The sequence below is a fragment of the Orussus abietinus genome, unplaced genomic scaffold (genome assembly GCF_000612105.2).
Source record: "Orussus abietinus isolate OABI.00-Male unplaced genomic scaffold, Oabi_2.0 scaffold4, whole genome shotgun sequence".
NCBI classification, from domain to species: Eukaryota; Metazoa; Arthropoda; class Insecta; order Hymenoptera; family Orussidae; genus Orussus; species Orussus abietinus.
The window spans coordinates 871952-884438 of record NW_019396014.1 but is presented as its reverse complement, the minus strand read 5'-3'; the positions used below and the strand labels follow the sequence as shown (position 1 = coordinate 884438).

At 47.0% G+C, this 12487-nt stretch overlaps 1 protein-coding gene across 2 annotated transcripts; it reads left to right on the top strand.

Moving 5' to 3' along the window:
* The first annotated feature begins 6666 nt into the window (after positions 1 to 6666).
* On the top strand, positions 6667 to 12164 carry LOC105695462 (adenosine receptor A2b). 2 transcript variants are annotated; one of them, XM_012417006.2, is made up of 3 exons: positions 6667 to 7709; positions 9149 to 9252; positions 10183 to 12164. In XM_012417006.2, the coding sequence occupies exons 1-3, from the start codon at positions 7256 to 7258 to the stop codon at positions 11044 to 11046; spliced, it is 1422 nt and encodes a 473-aa protein (XP_012272429.1). In that variant the 5' UTR covers positions 6667 to 7255; the 3' UTR covers positions 11047 to 12164. The 2 variants fall into 2 exon arrangements, with proteins under 2 accessions (XP_012272429.1, XP_012272428.1); XM_012417005.2 differs by having other exon boundaries at positions 9149 to 9360.
* The last annotated feature ends 323 nt before the right edge of the window (positions 12165 to 12487 follow it).

Sequence of the window (12487 nt, the reverse complement as noted above, 5' to 3'; positions counted from 1 at the left end):
TCGAGGAACATTTTAATTGGGTCTCACCTCTCGAGTCGCCAGATCGTATGACGTTAATAAATGTCGTTCCCTAGGTGTGAGTCCCCAGTCGCCGGAATTTATGGCGTGACCTATGTCCGGCTCTCGTCTGACTTTTTCTCCACGTTAACGGAATAACCCAGGGAGGTTGAGATAAGGCGATTTACTCGAGATCGATGCTTGTCACGGATTAAGTCAATTATTCCTGCACCCCTCGGTCGGTCGAGGAAATTTTACGCGAGCCATTTGTTTCTCCGAAACTTCGCTGATTCGTAAACTTTCCGCCACCGACCCGACTGGGGCTAGGTCAGGAAATTGAACCAGTTGAACAGGCGATGTTCCTCGATTTATAATTAATTACTGCGCGAGCGTAGCTTTTCTGTGACTTTTCCTTTCCTAAGCCGTTCACATGGAGTGGATGGAATCCATGGTCGGTGGCACCGATATTCCAGATAACATTAACTTAATCAACGAATATTTAATTCCAGACAAAATCTATGAGCAGGGATTCTTAATAAAGGAATATTCAATTTGAGATAGAACTCTTAATCAAGGAATTTTTCACGACTTCAGGTGGCCACCGAGCAATGGATTTTAATCCTCGATCGGCTTAATTATTTTTCTAATCGCTGTAAGACAAATTGCACCAATTAAAAATTAACTAACCATGGTTAAGAGAATTCACGCTAATCACGGTTGGTGCAATCGACCCTTAGAGTTCCTAAATGCAAGCGATGTGTTCTATGGAGGGCGAGTCACGTTTATGCCTTATCAGGCGCGGATTTATGTCAAGGACGCGGCGATTAAGTCATTTTTTGGGAACGTGGGTTCAATACTCGACGTCGTAGAAAAACGTAACGTGGTCCGGAAGGCCACGTCGATATGAATTCGTCCCGAGGACACATTTATACCGTCGATTAGGCGACATCCCTCGTCTCGAGCGAAACTCGGGGGAGCGTGGGTGCGGCATTTAAAGCCTCGGAAAAAGACGCCGACTGAAAGGGCCGGGGGAACCTCGCAACGTCCGACGATTTGCGAGCCGGACATTTGTGCTCGGATCGCAATTAGAGCCTTTATGCGGTATCAAGAGGCCCGTTATGGTCCAGTTAGAGACCTCGAATTGCTCGGAATTATCGCGTCCGAACTCCGTTCAGCCCTCGTTAGGCGGCTCGTTCGCTCGAGGAAGTCGACGTCGTCTCTCCCCCTCTCGGATAAAAAAAAAACGCGAAATCGATGCCCATACGAGTTAGGTAAATGTTTATCCGATAGATTCCTATTTGCCATAAAACCCTCGTATTCGATTATCCGAGGGGGCTGGAGGGGAAGGATATAATAATCGAGCTCGATCGATCGACCGTCATAAGCCAGCCGAGGAGCAGGATTTATCTGGCCGCTCTGGTAACGACACGATTAAGGGCTTTCTTTCACGCTCGCGAAAGTGTCCCTTTAAGGCAGTGGTTCGTACTTTTTCGTCCCAATTTGATGTATCAAAAAAAAAACGCCGTTTTCGATTTTTCAAAATCGCTAGACCCGAGAGGTGCGTTGCAGGCAGTGCGGGATATGCGATAGATTTTGATAAGTAGTTTTATCAAGGAGTGTTTTACACCGAGAGTCTTTGAAGCGTTTAACTTCGTCTTAACGCTAGAACGACCGGTGGATTTTTTTTTATAGGATGAGTCATTTGAAACAAGTCATTTTGATCCGTTTTGGTTGTTCTAGGGTTAAGGGAGGAATTTCAGTTTGGCTGAGAACCTTTGCTCCGAAGGCGGCGGACCGATCATATAATGATTTATCGTGGATTTGCCCACTTAAGGACGAACTTATCGCCAAAAAGTTCCGGTCGCTCCCGATATTTCCGCGTCGTTTCTCTCGGATTCACGCGGAATTTTGACGCGCCGCAGACTTTATTGCGCGTCATCGGTTTGATCGATGACACGTGCGCCAGCCGGGAAAAATTATCGGGAAGAGATATTAGAAAGACTCGGGAAAAGATCCGAAGGTTTCTTACCACGTGACGCGGTTTTTTACGACCCGGGGGAAGCTTTGCGGAAACTTTCCCAGCCTGGTCCACGGATGACATCGCGAACGTCACAACAGGCCGATTTGGACCTCGCGGAGACGTTTATTTCGAGGGATTTCTTTCCCATTTAATAAAAATAGGCGAACGAGGGAGCCTAGATTTCGGCTACGTCACGGGTCTGGAAAATATTTATATCTTGGACTTATTTATAATTCCATGGCGATCGCGGCGCGGTCATTCCGTGACGGATTTTTGCGACGCGTTGTCAAGATATCCTGATAACAACCCGGCCGGCTTACTACGCCATGGGCTGAGAAATTCGATTTAAATTTCGCATTTTGTAACAGGCGATAATCTTGGAATTTTGCTCGGCATGGACTCGAAAAATCACGCTTCATTTCCGATCTAGTCGTCAAAATTAAACCTCGGAGGCGCAAGAAATCGATATCGAAATCCATATCGCAACCCGCAAGACGTAACATAATGCTGCTCCGTGCTCGGTTACATCAAATGCCTGAGGGAAATTTAAACGATTAATCGGCAATAAAATATATTACAATGAATCTACATAAATTATAATAAATTAGAATCGGCGTTCGCTTTCACCAGGAAATTCTCAGCTGCGGAGGATACGCGGCATCGTGCAGGGAATTATCATATCGAATTAAATTATTTCGAACTCGTGGACACGTTAGAAGCAGTAATTTATTCGAGCAAAGGTTAACGCCAACGTAAAGAATTATTTGTTCCTGTGTTGGGCGAGGTACGAGCCAGGTCGTGTGGTCAGGACCAACAAATGGGAACGGAGTATGCGAGTATAAGAAAAAAATGCTAACTTCGGTTTATCCAATTTCCGCGATATCCGAGCGAGCATCGGCCGTGGGACAATTTACATGTTTATTCACCTGATGGTTCCGAGGGACCTTTGAATCGCTCACACCTGCAGGTCGAGTTCGAGCAATCGAAGCCGTGGCTCCACGAGGAGCTTCCGAATTTCATAGAAGCTTCCGAGGCCACCGAGAAAGTGGCCAAGGGCGAGACTGGACCGATAACCTTCCGTAAAATCGTATTTCGTAACCGTGGACCTGTTTCGCTCTTATCGCTAAAATACATCCTGCTGTTACTAATAACACAGACCAGGCAAAAACTCGAAAACTCTAGCTGAACCTTCCAAAAGAAATATACACTGATAAAAACGCTCAATTTTATGAAATTTACATACCCATTGGTTATTTTAACGCAACAATGATCTCCAGTAAAAATGCATTGCTTCTGTAATATCCGATTCAGCATCCAAGATAAGTTAAACAAAATTAAACACTTAATTCGAGTGAAAACGTCCTAATACTGTAAATAAACTGTTGCATGTACTCATAGATATTCTAAGCTGTAATTTTTTCCATTACAAATTCGATGTCATCGAACATCGAGCAGAACGTTTATGAGAGGTGTACAGGATCGCGAGATGTCCACCCCCGATACGTGAACGTAAACATACGTGCACCGTACGACATGATTTATGAGTACACAGTGCGCGTAAAGAACGTATTTACGGAAACATATCGCGTGGACATCGATATCGATTCCTTTTCGCATTTCTCCTTATGTCACCCTTGTTCATCCAGGGTATTTCCATGAAGGTTTCATTCCTGAGTTTCATTTCTCTGTCTCGGTTTCCAAGGTCTTTCTGGGCTTTTGCTTTCACTAATCTCGAGGAATAGAATCGCTTTTCTCCTCAGGGTGCTCTTGGATAGGGGTGGACGCAGACCGCACGTCCGTCCAGGTCGAGCGCGCACGCGCGAATGCGGCGGCGAGGGTTCTGCTCCGCGACTGGTCGCGACTGTTGCTACTGTCGCCAATCGGAGCAAATCGGAGTAACCTTCGTCGAACACCTCCGTCCTCGTGGCGGGATCGACGGAGTCGCTCAGTCACGCGACACGGGGTGCGCGAGTAGGATGGGCAGGGTGGCCTCTTCGCTGGAGACCCTGAAGAGTGGCTAATTCCGCAAAAAATTCAAGAACCGCACCTAAAAAACAAAATTAAAACGGTTTTGATTTACACGCTTGTTATTTAATTTTTTAAGTACTTCCTGTTTAATTAAAAGGCCACGGTCGCAGTGTCAGTGAAGGAAACTGTGAGGATTGAAGAAGCACTCCTTGAGGTGGAAGAGTTGTTAAGAGGAAAGAAGAGATGCGAAGAGGAGCGGAGAAGGTGCACGTGGTTCGACTCAAGGCTATCGATTAGGAAATTCGGTAAATCTCGCGCGAGGAGGAATCGATTCTGCGTTAAATAGAGATAACGAAGTCCGGTTGTTGTTTCGGGAGAGCGATGCTTTGCGATTTTTAGGAGGGATGTAAATTCCCCAGGGAGGTGATTGTCTCGGGGATTCCTTACTCTTGTGGATGTGTAGATGATATGGGACGAGATGGTCCGATTTCTGGGTAGCAGGATTAATTATCCAGGGCAGACGCAGCTTCCTCGTGGATACATATATCAGGTGGAACCTGTTGCTCGAGCGCTCGTTTCGCCTCTAAATCACTGGCTAGCGTGAAGGAGGAAATAGAATCGCGAGAGAGAAGAGACCACTTGTTATACCGCGCGGGCTTTTTCGATATCGGAATTTTCCTACAGTGGGAGCCGAGCGAGTGCTGCTCGAGAAACGGATCTCCCTGAGCGGCTATCGTTCCGGAAACGATTGCGGCCGTAGTCTGATACGGATGAACTTTCCATAAATACAGTCCGTTTTCTGCGGTTTAGGTATCCTTTCTACGTTGGAATCCTTGAGGGAATACGCGTCTCTATCCTTGGGTCTCCGTGAAGAGAGGAGCACTTCCGGGGGCTTCCCAACTTCGACCACCTTGCATGGGAAAATCTGTGATTACTGGGAACGAGGCTGAAGCGAAGCTACATTCGGGTTACCTTTCAAGGAGCTTTATGGATGCCCTCGGGAGAAACGAGCTCTTTCAGAGGACCCCGTCGTTTCCCTAGGTCCATGGCCGCCATCCGGCTCTCTCGAACGAGCCCTTCGCTCGTTTCAATGGCTTCTGGGACTTGAATAGTAATTGCGATTTGTCGCTCCCCAGCTCGGGCGGAAAAATCCAGGCCTCCCTAAAAAGAGGGTAACGATGATGCCCAAGTGGTCCCGGGAGATCACCTCGTCAACTCCTCGAAGATCCCCATGATAGTACTCTTTCTTAGAGTCATTTTCGTTTCGCCTAAAAAATACCCAATTTATATATTTTGTTTATAATCTATTCTATTATAATCTGGCGATACAGAGGACCGGAAATTTTTCTCTTTAAGGATAAATGCGTTTATTACGCCATATTAAATTTCCTACGACTTCATTGGCCAGTTATCATGATTGTTTATCTCTAAGCTTATATTAGCCATATCCCGGAAGGTCTTTTATCGCTACTCTTGAGGATGGTTCCTTTCCGATGTCCAACCATTACCTGGAGATCGTTCGACACTTTTTCCGGTGCCGGATAGCCTTCGTTTCATAGTTTCCACTTCGCATGCAACCGGCTTCTAAAAACAGGGTCAGAGATTAGCACCATGGGGACCTTGGGGAAACTTCAAGTTTGTACTTTCCTGAAATTTTCCGGTCAACCGGGAAATGTTTAGGAGTTTTTTGAGTTTTTAGCGTGTCGAGGTTTCCTCTGATTCGGATCTTGTTAGAAATCTGCGAGGGGAACTCGCGTGTCCCGGTGTCGTTAGTCCACCTCGAGGAGGGCCTCGAATATTCCTGATCTCATTGGTCCCCGACTCTTGATTTCAATGCGCGGGAGCGGTACCTATAAATTCCAAGTGGTACGTCTATTCGCGAGGCGAGTAAATTTAGCCGAGTCGGTGATCGGTAAAAGTCGAGGGCAGGAAGAAGCGCCGGGGAAACAGCGAATTATGAGAACGCCAGCTCGCCCGTGAATTATGTTCGTTACCTTAATGGTATCGATCCCCTCGGCGAGCGATGTGTTAAACGCCCCGTAAAAGACTCTCAGGATGGTTCACGACCCTCCTGAGTCTCGTTTCCGTATTCAAAGAAAAATCTGGAAGAAAAACCAAAACGATTATCAATGGTATCGAATAGAGCCATAAGCAAGTGGAAGCCGCTGGAAGTGTCCCAAGATATAGAATTATTAGATATTATTAGATAGTATTAAGTATTCTTAATTAACCCCTTGTAAAATATCGTTTGGTAAAGCTCGTATCGTATTTGCTTGGTAAAGCTCGTATCGTATTTGTTTGGTAAAGCTCGTATCGATATCCAGGACATTGAAATACGTTAACCGTGTGAATGTATTTCAGAAATGTTCCGCAAGTGTCTGGGAAGCTCAAGAAGGGAACAGCTTCACCCTCGAGTCTGGTCCATGAATAGTTCCTTCATCCCTCGAGAACGAACCCTCTGCACTCACCGTGATTCCGGGAGAGATTGTGACGCACCCAGGGAGGCCTACTAAAGCATAACGCGTTTCGTCTGGCCTGGGGAAATCGAAGGATCTCGCCGGGGGGCAGGAAAACCGCCTACATCCTCGCGAGAGGCAGGAAGCTTTTACGCCGCCCTGTAAAATCGAGATATTAACGGCCACTCGATGACCTCTCGACGAGATTAATTAGATTCTCGAGAACCTATTGGATGGAACCGAGTGAAAGAGAAGAAAAGATCTCTCGATTACCTTCCGGGGCCACGGAGACGTTTCGGGGAAGCGCGATCTCCCAGAAGCCACCGGGCGCCCCGACGGCCATCTTGGATCCGCGAGGGATGCGCGCGAGTTTTGAAATTTGGCGCGTCTGAGCTCGTTCGAGCCCGCGTCGGCGAGTTGGCGGCCAATCGTGACGCGGAAAGCGGCCCTCTCCTACCGAAAGATGCGCTGGAGGAACAGGAACTCCAGAAAACGGAAATACAGCTACGCATTTGACGACCCCAGGAAGGAAGGTTCTCCTGAGGGGGGGAACCGGAAGTGGCGCGACCGGAAGGACGCGCGGGGTATTTGGTGGCCTGCGCAGAGGTGGCGTCGCCTGGCGGGACTCCCTAGGCAGAAACAGGGACTCACCGGCGAATATGAGAGATTCGTCTCCGGAAATTCGCTGGCTCGCGCGGGGCGGCCATCTTGGAAGCGGCTTTACCCCGACTTAGTTAATTAACCGACCATGGATCCCGCCGTCGGCGAGGCGACCGCTGAATGATGGACTTTCGGGATCGTCCGGTGTATAGTAATGGAATTTACAAACGCCACGGGATCCCCCGACTATTTCGACTATGCGGTAACCTCCAGTGTAAACGGCTCCGCGTACGGCGGCCATATTGGATCCGAGTTGAACCTGCCGTACGCCGTTTGCGAGATCCTGGTGGCTATTTGTGCTGTTTTCGGCAACGGCCTCGTCATCCTTGTATTCAGCAAGGAGCGGAAATTAAGGAGGAGGACTAATTACTACATCATATCCCTGGCAGCTGCCGACCTACTCGTAGGCCTCTTCGCCATCCCGTTCGCCATCTTGGCGAGCATCGGCTTGCCCACCAACCTTCATGCCTGTCTTTTCACCGTCTCGGTGTTGGTCGTCTTGTGCACAATCAGCATCTTCTGCCTCGTGGCGGTATCCGTTGATCGCTATTGGGCCATTCTCTACCCCATGGGATATTCTCGCACCGTGCGCACCAAAACCGCCATCGGTGAGAACCAAAATGGCGGCCGCCTCTTACCACTAAAATTCCACTATATTTGTCAGAATTAATTTACATTACTCGATATTCTAAGTCTTGCGATGCGTTAGGAAATTAGACGCGACGAATTCGATGAGCCAGGAATAGTTCTTAACGATTCGACATGTCGGCTAAGGTCCGAATAATTTAACGAAAAAGAAAAGGGGAAAAAAGCGTGATCGCGTCGCATGCGGCGCCGCCATTTGTACCACACGCCGCCGGGTTTATGGCAGATTTCTGCACGAATACTAAGTCTTTCCTGTCCGTCGTTTGGCCTACTTAACCGTAATGTACGTACGCGTTGTTGTATGTCGAGGAGCTTACTCGATGAAGTCCCCTCTTGGCGATTTTCATATAAACGCGATTTCCCAGGGGAGGGGATTCCCTTCTGGGAATTCTACGCCCATCCGAATTCCTTAATTGGAAGGTTTCACTAGTGCCACATCGCGATATTCCTCCCTTATATGTTGTCATCCTCGAGTATGTACATTATCACCCCTGTCGACTTCCAGGAAGAATTAAGGGAGTATGGGCCGACCTTATTAAGTATTTTGGCCGCGATTATGTGCACTTAACGAACTCGTTTATCGTTTACAGGTGTTAGTTTTTGCATTAAATATCCTGGCCCATCGACACGCGGTAATTTTGTGCGGATCCGTCGCAATTAGGTACGCATTAGTGAGATCTCGGCTGCGCTGAAAAAACCAACCCTGATGTGGCCAATCGATAGCGGACTGTGTACTCAGCTACGTGGAGAAAGTGCTCGGCATTTATGCTCGGGAAATTCTAGAATTCCGCACTGCGGCCGGTCCCGAGGGAAAATTTCCGGGAGGCGGGTAAAAAATCGCCGTACTCCTGGCCGACACACAATGCTTATGTGAACCCTTTGTCAGCGTCGGAAAGTTCCTTAACGAAAGCCATTTCTTAAGCCGGCTCACTTTTCACTGTACGAAGACGCGAATGCAAAGTGCACCCTGGAATGTAAATTCTTCCGGCAAGACGCGGGAATTTTGTAAAATTTTTATTTATCGTTTTTTTTTAAGCCGATTCACTTTTTACTGTGTATACAGGCGAGCGCAAGGTGCATCCTAGAATGTAAATGCTTCCGGTATGACGTGAGAATTTTGTAGAATTTTTATTTATCGTTTTTTTTTTAAGCCGATTCACTTTTTACTGTGTATACAGGCGAGCGCAAGGTGCATCCTAGAATGTAAATCCTTCCGGCAAGACGCGGGAATTTTGTAGACTTTTTATTCGTCGTTTTTTTAAGGCGGTTCACTTTTTACTGTATATACACGCGAGCGCAAGGTGCACCCTGTAATGTAAATTCTTCCGGCATGACATTTTGTAGAATTTTAATTTGTTGTTTGGGATGCTCGGGATGAAGTTAATGAAGTTTCTGATTTTAGGGATTATCTGTGCTTGCTGGGTCGCCGGCACTCTGGTTGGATTTCTGCCGTTGCTCGGATGGAATGCTGGAAAAAAGTCCGACGAGAAGTGCATCTTCACCGAGGTGATGGATTACGATTACCTGGTCTTCCTCTACTTTGCGACCATAATCTTTCCCGCGCTGCTGATCGCCGCCTTTTATGCGCACATTTACAGGGTGGTCGTGAAGCAGGTCAGTCGCGGCATACATACTGATTTTGCAAATGCGATTTCCGCTTCGACGAGATACGTGCGGCGTGTTTGATGTCCTTACCGAGAGAAGGTTCGCCCTGGGCGTCGGAAAAAAGGACACGCCATGGGTTGTAGGAAAGTCCTCTCGCATTCGGAGACGGAAGCTGAAACCCTGTGATCGAAAACAGTGATTTCCATTATTATTTTTAATTAATTATCGAGGGAGAGTCGATTATTATATGAAATTGATTATCGAGAAGGAGTCTATTATTTCAAATTAATTATTGCCGAAGAGTGGCGCAGCCACTTTGCCGATAGCTTTTAGAGTATCGAAGAACTTGTTGGCTCCTAAGTGCCATTACCGAGTCTAGAGTCGGGAACAAGTTGGATAACCGATAAGTCGAGTTGCTCGAGAAGAGGCGAGTCCGGGGGTTAGGGGGACCTCCCCGCCGATATTCCTCTGATCGATCGATTCGCAGGGCAGCCGCGGCCGAAACTTTTTCCAACGGGTCCAAGAGTTATCGATATCTTTTTTGGAAAAAAAGAAAAAGAAAGAAATAAATCACTGAGTAAAGATTAATTCTTATTTAACTGGAAGCTAGTCGGTAAGTCTCAAAGGGATTTCTTGAGAATTGAAATGATTGGCATGTATTGAATTTTTAATTACTCTTAAATGGTATAATAACGATAATCAATATTTTCTAGTACGACTTACATTAACTATTGTATAATACCACCATTTTTAATGCTTGCTATAGTCGATTTCCGTTCTTTTTTTTTTTTAATTCGACACGTGGAAAAGTGTTAACAACTCGTTGATCAGTTGCAGCAAATCGTGACGATGAATCCGGGTCGACGTACCGATGGCCAGGCGACGGGGACGATGTTGCGACTCCTGGGTGCAGCTCAGAAGCGCGAGGTCAAGGCTACGCAGAATCTCTCCAGGATCGTCATCTTCTTCATCATCTGCTGGTTCCCGCTCTACACGATAAACTGCGTGATGGCCTTCTGTCCGGACTGCGAGGTGAACGATGTGTTCCTGAATTTCTGCATAATACTCTCGCACCTGAACTCGGTGGGCAACCCGTTGCTCTACGCGTACCACCTGAAGGACTTCAGGGCAGCCCTGAAGAGCTTCATGCATAAGATGCTGTTCCCAAGTGCCGAGACCAAGGCGAACCCGGGCAACATGGTTCCGGAGCGAACTTCCATGGTGTCCCATCACAACGTGCACCAAACAGGGGACGCGACATCCTTAGCTCAAAAAAATCAGAAGATAATTATGCAGAGAGCCGAGGACAAGAAAATACCGACGGCCGCGAGATCTTCATATCGGCTCGACTCCTTGGCCAGGACTCCGGGTTCGTCCCCGAGCGTCGGAAACGACGCGGATCGGATGTCGAGTGATAACAGCGAATCCCAGCCGATGGAAGCTGATGCCGATTCCCCGATGAAGGCGTCCATTCCTTCGAGTTGTACCTCCCCTAATCGTGGGACTCTCTCGAAGACGACCTCCTCGATGGAGCTGCAGATCTACCGGCCCTTCGCCAGGTTCTTCTACTCCGATCCCAGGGTGGAGGAGGTGCTGCCCGAGTCCGTCTTCGTGATCGAGGCGGACATCAACCAAATCGTCTCGTCGAGGGAGAGATTAACGGACGAGAAACACGAAGGGGCAAACTCGAATTGACCTCGATGGAGGGATCAACGTTGTTATCTTCGTTAAGGGATTCCCCGATTTCACTTCTTCATTCGGACGAAATCTTTTCATTCCGGGATAGGCGTCGACCCCAGGGGGTCGGGGACAATGGCTCCTCGTAATTGTTTAGAGATGCGTTATCTTAAGACTCGGATCCCTGAGATTAGGTACTTTTACCTATAATTTAAAAACAAAAGTGTACAATATACGCGCTAGTCGTGAGACGAAGAGGTGACCCTCTCGGAATTGGATGCCCATATTATTTTATAATACTTTCCGAAGGTTGGTTTAGATCTCAAGAGACTCGTCTCGTCGTCTCTCTCTTTTTTTTCTGCGGAGAATCCACTACTTGAGTACCTAATACGCGTAAATGCACTTTTTATCTCTCCGTTAAGACTGCGAACTCTTCCTTACTCCGTGATTTTTAACGGTCCCCGGGTGCAAGAGTTTATGGTTTATGTCGCTGTAGAAATTTGCGTAGTTATGGGAGGATATGGAATAAGAGCAGAAGATTCGGTGTAATTAATTAATCGACAAAGATTAATCGTCCATGTGAAACTCGGTTTCTTCCGCAAGGACGATAATTGTAACCGCGAACTCGGGTGACAGTTTCCTTGGCACGTGGGGGAATTTTAGGACTTTATCGATCCCGTTGATCCCTTATGTATTGATCCTGTCCGTAAGACTGTTATACGTATAGAGAAGGATCGATCGAGGTGATTAGCACGAGCGTGAAAATCAAATATACTTTATAAGAAGGTTTTACGATCCATTGACGACCGGTTAGTCCGCTCGATTGGAAATAAGGATACGTGTACATTCAAGAATATGTGTTCGCTGTAAAATTCTCTTGGGTCGATAGTAAATTTGCTAAGTCGCCATCTTGGTTGTTGGGTATACGTCGTTGATCTCATTGAGTCCATTTAACTCAAAAAAAAAAAAGTAGCCGAGTAGAGGGAAATAGATTCGAAATATGTCAACGTTACCTTGATGACAATGTCCCTACAACTGAATACGAGAAACCATTCAAAGGACTTCTGGAAGGAAAACAAGACATGCTATCATTTGGGGTGGGAAGGAGGAAGTAAGGCAAGGTCTAATTAAGATAAGCCGTTGTAAAAGACACCTTTTTATTTCTTATGAGGATAATACATTGTCTCGAGTAACTTAGGTATAAATTATTCTCATGATTTCATAAGTGAATGCTCCCTCGAGCTTGAACTTAAATCTACGCAGCTAGTCGAAGGGGTTATACCCGGTGCTCGAATACATATATTTGTATACGTATGTGAGCCCACCCAACATTAATGTCGCTGTGAACCAAGCCGACTGACGCTCCACGTCCGCGCGCGGCCTTATATAGGGTCCCCCCGGCGGACCGCGCATGCCCGTGACGTCATCAAAAAAATTTTCTTTTCGCATTTAACGTTCT